The 9,630-nt window shown below is 32.3% G+C and overlaps 1 protein-coding gene across 1 annotated transcript; it reads right to left on the bottom strand.

The window, feature by feature from the left end:
- Positions 1-469: 469 nt before the first annotated feature.
- Positions 470-1,706, bottom strand: LOC111414936 (uncharacterized). The gene is made up of 4 exons (XM_071198365.1): positions 1,144-1,706; positions 902-1,091; positions 691-846; positions 470-634 (listed from the first exon to the last, which is right to left on the bottom strand). The coding sequence occupies exons 1-4, from the start codon at positions 1,626-1,628 to the stop codon at positions 578-580; spliced, it is 888 nt and encodes a 295-aa protein (XP_071054466.1). The 5' UTR covers positions 1,629-1,706; the 3' UTR covers positions 470-577.
- Positions 1,707-9,630: the final 7,924 nt, after the last annotated feature.

Genomic DNA, 9,630 nt, shown 5'->3' with positions numbered 1-9,630 from the left:
CCATACGTGCGTAATGAACAAGGGTGGAGGGAAGGAAGTCAGTCGGAAAGCCAAGAAAACGCTGAGAGGATTCAGTCAATAAGGATAGCAAGTCAATTCTGAAAATTCCGATGTGGAGAACACGATCACTGGACCGGAAAGGTTGGAAACAATGCATTCGGGTGGCCAAGGTAGGACTCTGGCTGTAACACCATTAAATGATAAATGAAGCAAACATATTGGCGTGATATGATTTTATAAAAGGTGATGCTAAGTTGTTTCATGTTAAATATTTATAAACAGCCAATATGCCAGCAAATGTGTTAACCAAAAGTCTAAGTTCCAAACTGTGGTAAAAGCTAATTATTTTGAAAATAACAACATTAACCTAAAACTAATTATTGAATAATTTTATAATCATAATCATAAATGCATCAAGAAGATATTACATAAATCGTAAAAGTGTTAATAATAAATAATAACATCAATAAAACTTTAAGATGTGCTTTTATTTAACATTATTATTCCTCTACATAGAAACACAAAACTATTATATTTTTCATATATTTGATAACATCGTTGATTTTTCTCGCAAAATTTAACGATTCAGTATTTTTATCATCGAATTTAAACAAGCATACATTTTCTTACAATCCTAAAATAATTTACAAAAAAATCAAATTGAACCGCAAAATGTACAAACTCACTAACATTGGTTAATGCAGCATAACCCAGAGATCCAAACATGTTGTAACTTATATAAAATGGTTGTTGAAGCATACAAAGAAATGTTAAAATATCTTTTTGAGTTGCAACATCCGCATCGTACCAATTCGTGTTGTAAATTGCATCCTTTACAGTTGAACTCTATAATAAGGCAAAATTTTTGATAATAAGTAATTTACAGGTATGAGATTTTTACGTAATTGATGATACGTTGTCCAACAGTGTGGTGCATTAACAAAACTCCACTGCCAATAATAAATAATTCAATACTTCTGATATCAGGATTTAACATAATTTTTCCAACCAATAAAGTATTTGAAATAACAATGCAAAATCTGTACCCCACAATTAATTTATTAATTAACGGGGTGGCCATATGGAAAATCCTATGGATAAGCTAGTTTAGAATATGCTAAACTTTAATGTTGTAAAATTTACCGAAAAGTATGTTGATGATACATTATAATAAGTTGCAATTTTTTAAAACTTTTTTCTTTGTCTCCATCAAACTTAATATCGTTAATTTTCATAGAAATGTCTTCCAAACGAATAGTTAATAATTCAAAAGTATAATACATAAATATAATGTAAATCAGTATAACTTCTCCCGCAATTGTCAAGGAGAATAATTGAAATATTGTCATTAATGCTTGTTGATAGCGATTCACTTTAAACGGTACATAATACTCCATTATTAAGTTACACGTAGAAGTGTAATCTGTATCTAATCGATATTTAACACAATTTTTGTCAAAAATCGCGACATATAATGCTGATGTAACTGACACAAATACGATAATACGAAGAAATTTAAGGACTTTGCTTAAAAATTTATCCAAAACTTTGATTCTTATCGGTTTCTCAAATTGACTAAAATCGCTAACAGCATGAATTAAATTCATTACATTTTTATAATTAACCATAAATATTACATTTACACATGTAGCTACAATTTGAACATTAATAATATCAAAGTGAAACAAAAAGTTGTCAGATTCCGCCTTAAAGTCTACAAAATTAACACAATTAATTAAATTTGAAGTGAATCCTAAACTTATTAGTATAATTTAAATTATTGTATTATAATGTCTTACTCTTTAATTCCATAAAAAGAGGGTGGATTTCCCATAAAATATTCAAAGGAATCAAAATCATGTAGCAATAATCTTCAAATTTATTCGAACATGACCAACACCTTAGGTTACGCAATCGATTTTCAAGTTGATAATAACCCCAAGTCTTCAACATGATGTCCTCGACTGATGTGTTTACGTGGTTCTAGCGTCACTGTACTTGTACCGTCTTGGTATAAACATATAAAATATGCAAATATGAACTTATAGTTGTTTACTTGTAGAAACTTTAATTCGTATAGTTATCTAAAATGTTAAAATTAAAAAAGTTTACATTACAATATTTTATTTTGTACTTAAAAGTTTTTAATTTTTTCGTTTGATACTGTGCTTTTTCATAACATTTTACCAAGAAATCGATTTTTATATTAAATCAAAAAGAAACTGGGATATTTTAGTGAATTCCATAAAAATTAGTCTTGAGTCTTTGAAGAAATCGTTTAGCTATTATATGCCAAATCTATGGAATAGAATAGAACACTGGAGAGAGTGGCTAAGTTGACTCCTCGTCTCTTTGCTGAAATGTGTAACTACCATGTATGAATCCTTGTTTATAGATATACATAGTTATCCAACCGGTCGAGTTGGGTTGCTCTAGCTCGTGCTGCCTCTAACGGGCAAACGAGAAAAACATCATTTATGAATGAATTAAATAAAATTGAAAATCCAACTTGTAGTAGAAGTTGCATACTCAGAATAAAAGAACAATTGTGTGAATTGAATTTAAGTGATTGAACACGAAATTGTTTAACATGTAAAATATTTATTTACATTACATCTAAATATTTAAAAAAATATCTGCCCTTTTTAAATAACAGAGAACCAAAAATTGCCTTGCTAATTGAATAAATCAATTAGGACTTTTCTCTGTTAAAATTAAAAAAAAATCAAATAATTATTTTCGATTTAAATTGTAGTGGAACTACAAACGGTGAGTTTTGAGAGAATTCTTCAATTAAATAAATAAAAACGAAGTATGTATTTCTGATTTTATTAAACGAGTGTTTCTAAATTGATGTGAAAGATTTCAAGGGATGATTTTTCAGCGAAAATTACGGGGTGTCTTTCATATAACTTTTTGTTCAAAACCCCTTCTCCTCCAAGTTACAGCCCTCTAAAATTAAGGGAAAAATTTGCAAATTTCTTATCTCTTGACATTTTACAACTAACAAATTGTTAATTTGACATAACTTAATTTCTTTGACTAATAATAACCAATCTCTGAATTAATTCACTTGAGCCTGTATATTATTTTATTTTTTTGTGATCAAACTAACAATTTTAGGAGAAAATGTCACGAGACAAAAAAGTTGCGTATTGAATCCCACTATTTAAATCAAGTTTTTAAATAGAAAAATGTAGACGTATTAAAAAGTTCTAATGCAAAGTAATATGGGGTTGATTTTTTCAGCCTCTTGTAATAACATTTTCGGATTATAAAAATCGTCAAAAAGTGTCATTTTATTAACAGTTAAATGCCAAATTTCAATCTTCTAAATTCCACCATAGTGGATTTATTAAATAAAAACAATTTTTTCCCCTTACTTTAGAGTACTGTAACTCGGTGGGGAAGGGGTTTTGAACAAAAACTTATATGAAAGACTCTCCTTAATTTTTGCTGAAAAATCACTCCTTGAAATCTTTCGCATTAATTTAGAATCAGCCTGTATATTAATGAACTTTTTCCAGGTGACTTTATTGTGTTGTCTGAACAAAAAACATAACAAATCCTGCAAACTACTTATAATTGCAAATTACAAATTACTTATGTTATAAAATAGTAAACTTTATTGCTTATTTTAATTATGCATGGAAAGTGACACGATTGCTGAAAAAACAAAAATGACTTTTGTTTATGGAGCAGTCAGAGATATTAATGTTGCCCAAAATTTATTCGAACAAAGATTTCTAGACAGGCACATCCTATTTTGTGTAAGATCTTCAATAGAGAAGAAGGCGCTACAAGAAATTCAATGTTTAAGCTGTTGTTCGTAATAATCCACATATTTCTTCTCGCGTATTTTTTATGACTCAGCTGTATCCCAACGCAGTGTATTTAGATTTTTACATTGCCATAAATTTCACTAGTACGCTGTTTACATTAAGAGCTTCAGGAATGATATCCAAAAGCCAATTTCATTTTGTAATTGGATGCAAGTATGCTTTATTGGTTACGTGAAATGAATTACTAACGACGTTGGGCAGTTAATATATTATGTGCGATTATAGGTAACTTTTCAATTGGCTTTTTCTTCGAAAAATATGCTTATCAAAAAACATGTACCCGTTAGCGGCCCTTACACGATCAATAATATTGACAATGTCAGTATTATTGATTACTATTAGTATTATTGATACAACCATCAATCCTCGTGGTAACCAGTCTCAATACTTCACTACCTTACCCGATCAATATTATTGTCAATAAGTTTGCTCAATAAGTTACCTTTTTACCACGAACAGGGTGAATCTACGTAGTTTTACTCGGTTATTTGCCGGTTTTTCCTTTCCAAATAAGGATAATCGTACAAAAGCTTGCGTAGCTATTATTTTGGCGCTTGGAACTACTCTTGGAGTGAAACGCAAACACTGGATAAAAGAATGGTTGAAGAAGAGAGATGAATATTCTTATTTAGTACTGTTGATAGAAATCAACCTCTGCGATGTTGATGATTTCAAGAGTTACTTTTGAATGGATGAAAGTTCCTTTAACTAACTGTTACAGATGGTTGAACCATTTTTGTAAAGACAGGATAGCAATATGAGAGAAAGTACAAGCATTAGGGAAAGATTAGCCTTAACTCTAAGGTACTTGGCCACAGAAAGAAATTTTGAAAACTTGAAGTTTTCTGTTATAATGCAACTATCAGCAAAGCTGTAATAGAAACCTGTGAAACCTTTATATATGTCCTACAAGACCAACTGAATGTAATGGATGAACCAACAGTATCTTCATCGTCTTGAACGTATAATGGGACGGTCATTTTCATCACTTGTTCACAGGCGCGCGGCTTGAACTGAACTGAGTGTAATGTAGAAAATAAGAATTAAACCTGTTTTCAAATCATCTGGGTTAACCCTTTAACGCTTAGTGGCTTCTATAGAGATCACTTATCAATAAGGTCAAATATCTGCATTACCACAACTAAATCGTTTCTAAAAACGAAAAAATAATTTGCCCTTTACTTTAAAGGGTTAAAATAACATATGTTTTTCAGTGCGTTGATTGACATGTTTTGTTATTGTTATAATTAAATAAAAGTAGGTATTTAATTTTGAATGTTGAATTTATTACACTGAGTATTGATGGAAATATTTGCGCCAACCCTACACGGTCAATAGTGTTATCAATTTTCAGTATTGATGCCCGAAAATCAAAAAATCCGGATTTTTATCAATACTCTATCAATATTTACCATCACTAAAATTTTTTATCTTACACTGTCAATATTATTGTCAATATGCTAAGGTATTGTCAATATTATTGATCGTGTAAGGGCCGCTTTAGAAAAGCATACTTATCAAATGAAAAACATTGATGGCGCTTCTAAAATGCAATAAAAATCGTTCAAAATACTTTCCCTCTTTATACGATGAAAGTTTTATGAATTTTTTTGATAAAATTGATGTTTTATGAGTTATTATTAGGTAGTCTCAATTGCAATGCCTTACTCAGTATATTGAATATAGTCTTTTAAACAAACTTCTTACAAAGATTCAACGCAGTTGGTGTCCTCTTATAAAACAAGTTCATACTCCTACTTAAAAAATTTGGCGTTTACAAATCGGTACCTACCGACGAATAGTATCAACAATTCGATATTATTCTTGAAGGACACATTCGGGACACATTATCGATTTTTCTCTATGCAAGAAATACGAAAATATATGCAACTTATTTTACGTTTTTCGTAGTAATACGTTAGGGCGCGTATAGTAAAATTTAAATTTTCATGAATGGCGACATATAAGTCACCCTGCCATCTAGGCATCACGACCACGAACTAAATTCTTTGGATAACTATGTATATCTATAAACAAGGTATGAATGGTTCAAACCGATAAAGAAGGGATGCTAAAGAATATGTTCAATATCCATCAGATGGAAGAATACATACAAATACAAAATGACTTTATTAAATTATTAAACGGTTTAAAATTAATAATACACTATATACAATACTTAATACAAATACTTAATATAAACGTATACATTGGAAGAACAATTGAATATCTCAGGAACTATGAACACTGTGAAATAAAAACATATACAGGATGGTTCAGATTTTAATCGGGAAACTTTACTAAGATGTACTACCTACTACCTAGTTGCCAAAATACCACAAGTTTTTTACAGGGTGTCCTATCGGTTGTGGTATAGGCTTTTTTGAAGTCTAAATTTTAAGATAGAAACTCCAAATTCGGTATGTATTAAGCCACCCTACTTGACCAGGTGGTGATAATGTCAAATACATTTTTTATAGTACGGTTTGCGAATAATTTGCAAAAATAATAAAAATTACAAAATTTATGGTTTTATTTTTTAACGATTCTTATACCCAAAAAAATGCGATTTATCCATAATTTACGACAAAAATTAAGAAAAATGAAATGACAAGTACTGGTTAACACCTTATATTATTTTCAAGCATACCTTAAGATTCACTAGCGCCCTCTGTTATAAAAAGTTGGGGTTGTTGGGGAATTTTAAGGTGATGATGTCGAGGTGATGATTGATCGGGTTAAATATTACTTTTAGGAATGTCTAAATAATAGAATAACAAAATTTTAAAGAATCTAATTATCCTCCGCCCTGTTTTGTAATTAGACAATGCATGCCTTCTCAAAACATTTCTTAGAAGATAAGAGATAATGAGTACTTATATATCACCCTATTATTTTTCTACAATTTGCAAGTAAAGTGTGTTCTTTAATGTGACCCTGAGTGAGGAATCCCAGCATTCTACAATGGGAAACTACCTGTTGCAACCCCGTCTTTGTTCATTTTACAACTACAGTAGGAAAGTGACAGAGTCATAAAAACCGATCGCCGCGCCGCCACAGTGGTCTAAATTCGAAAAAACTCGAACAAAAATATTTTATCGCCAACCGGCAACAAAACCATACTTTATGCTATCCATTCGCGGCAGTAAAGTGACACTTTGTGCTACTATCTAGTAAACTGTGCATTTAGCGGCAGACAAAGTACTTTATCTACGACTGCTTGGATAAGTCATCATTACCGCACTCATTTGAGGTGAATCAGAACAGACTTAATTTATTGAAACGAGCAACAATACAAAAGAAAAAGTGCTATCTACTTACAGAGAAGCAATACTATTTATTATAAACATTAATTGTTATGTTTTTACATTTCAAAACACTTATTCCAGATGAGTAAACATGTTGTTGAAACTGACAATTCAAAATTGTCAACAATCATTTTTGTCATCATCAAATATTTTTATAAATGTCAAATAGACTTTTCTAAAGAAATTGATTTTTTAGTAATTTTTAGCAGTCGTACATAAAATGCTGTATATCACACGTGGGCTAGAGCATAATTACAGTACTCGTGTGATTACACGACTGGGTCTACGACCTCGTCGTGCAATTCTCCACATTCGTACTGTAATTATGTTTATCGCCCACCGGCAGCAAAACAATACTTTATGCTATCCATTTGCGGCAGTAAAATGACACTTTGTGCTACTGTCCAGTTAAGTGTGCATTTAATTCATTTGTTTTACTTTACCTGCCGCATATGCGGCAGGTAAAGTACTTTACCTGCCGCTAAATGCTGTCGATTTGAAAAAAATCTGGTAAAACAACACCGGGATTTGAACCCGGTACCTCCTACTTGAAAGCGCACTGCCTTTCCACCATACTACCGACCTCTCATACGTAGTGTAACTTTACCGAGGTATATTAACAAAACAAATCGTTTGTCATATGTCATATAATATTGGTAAGTACCAATATCTTCATATCGTTAAATTTTGCAATTGGCGATAAAATGTTGTATGCAACACGTCAGCAAAGTGTCTTTATCGAACTCGCCTGTTTACTCGCCTCGCTCGCTTCGCTCGCTCGACTCGCAAACTCAGACTCGTTCGATAAAGCATCACTTTGCCGACTTGGTACATAAATAACTATTAACGCAGTTTGGGTTGAGATAATTTTTTGAAACTTAGTATGTGGCTATAGGACTATATACTAAAGACTTTGTGAACTTTTGGATCAAATATGGCAACCGGAAGTACTAATTTACTTGAGGTCACATTCTATTTTTTTCATATAATTTAGGTCCTTAGAATTGTCTTGTGTTGATGACAATACTATTAATTGTAGTATTGTCATCACTCTCAAGTTGGTCCCAAAGATATTCGATAGGGTTAAGGTCCGGGCTGCACGCGAGCCACTCTATCCGTTCAATACCCTACTTCATCAAGATATTCGTTAACCACACGTACTACGTGCGGTCGCGCATTGTCATGCATTAGCATGAATCCGTCACCAATAAAATGGGAATAGAACCTCCATGGAAAGGTACTCTTTCCGAAATGGTGCGAAATGGTCCGACGTGCTCGCCGATGTCTCTGGAGCAGCCGAGGTCTTTTGGCAGGTCTTCTTGTAGTCAGATCACTTTTATCAAGCCTTCGATGAATAGTTCTTTCACTTACGTCAACCCCACGCACCATCTGAAGACGATGCCGAGTTTCTACAGCTGTCGTTCTAAAATTCCTCAGAGTGTTTAGAACAATAAATCGGTCATCAACTGCTGTTGTCACTCGTCTTCTACCGAAACCTTGCCGCCTAGTGAAATTTCCTATTTCCACATATTGGTTCCAGACATCCTGAACTGTTGTTCAGGGTACACCCAACGTATGGGCAACGCATTGCTGACTTTTGCCATCCTCAATTAAAGTAACAATAGCCGCAACATCAGTTAGTGACAACGGGATTGCTATTATGTTAAAAGACTGTAAAAATCTTTAACAACTGTCAATTTACTATTCGAAACAAATGACATACGCTACCTAGCGCGCCACCTTAGCTTTTTTTATGCTTGTTTGTCTTGTTTTTACAGGCGTTCGCTTTAAAACACTGCATCTTCGTTAGTAATAGAGATAATAGAGTGAATAAAAAAACAAGATGTTCAGAAAAGATTGGGCTACCGTGTGATTCCAGTTAACACTATCTGCTGTAGCAGTTGCACCCCACAGGGTATTACAAATTTCGAGAAACAAAAGTTTTTCTCATTCTTGCAACCCGTATATGCTCAAATTAAAATCTAAATGAAAATTTCTATCGCAGGATTATTACCGAAGAATTAACCTTTCGATCAAAAAAACAATCATCAAAATCGAATGCGCGGTTCGCGAGAAAGCTTTGAAGTTTTGGATAATTTATAGTGGCCGGTTTTTTTTGCCGGTCAGTTTAGTTTAGTTCGATGTAAGGTTTCTATAAATAAATCTTTAACTACAGAGTGTCTCACGTAACTGGTTCGTTAGAACTTTTTCAGGTTTCACTATTCGTACAACTTTAAAATTTTGGTAGCATGGGTTGTTCATTCGGAACTTTCAATTTAAAATATTTTCAAGATGGCTGCCACTTCCGGTCTATCGGAAGTAGATCATAACTTCGTTATTTTAAATAGAATGCTATAGTTTTTATTACACCATATAATTGTACGTAAAAAAATAGGTTAACTTTGATAAAAGTACCTAGCGTTTTTCGTTTTCGACTTATTTTGGTTCTAAACTTTTTTGTAAATTTCACATTGCTGTTT

Source organism: Onthophagus taurus, chromosome 7 (assembly GCF_036711975.1).
Source record: "Onthophagus taurus isolate NC chromosome 7, IU_Otau_3.0, whole genome shotgun sequence".
In the NCBI taxonomy this organism is placed as follows: domain Eukaryota; kingdom Metazoa; phylum Arthropoda; class Insecta; order Coleoptera; family Scarabaeidae; genus Onthophagus; species Onthophagus taurus.
The sequence above is the reverse complement of the archived record's forward strand: the minus strand, read 5'-3'. Positions and strand labels throughout refer to the sequence as shown.

Coding starts and splice junctions, on each gene's coding strand:
- LOC111414936 (XM_071198365.1), bottom strand. CDS start 1,628: ATGGTTAATTATAAAAATGTAATGAATTTAATTCATGCTGTTAGCGAT. Junction 1,092..1,143: donor TATCATCAACATACTTTTCG/GTAAATTTTACA, acceptor GCTTATCCATAG/GATTTTCCATATGGCCACCC. Junction 635..690: donor GTTATGCTGCATTAACCAAT/GTTAGTGAGTTT, acceptor AAATTATTTTAG/GATTGTAAGAAAATGTATGC.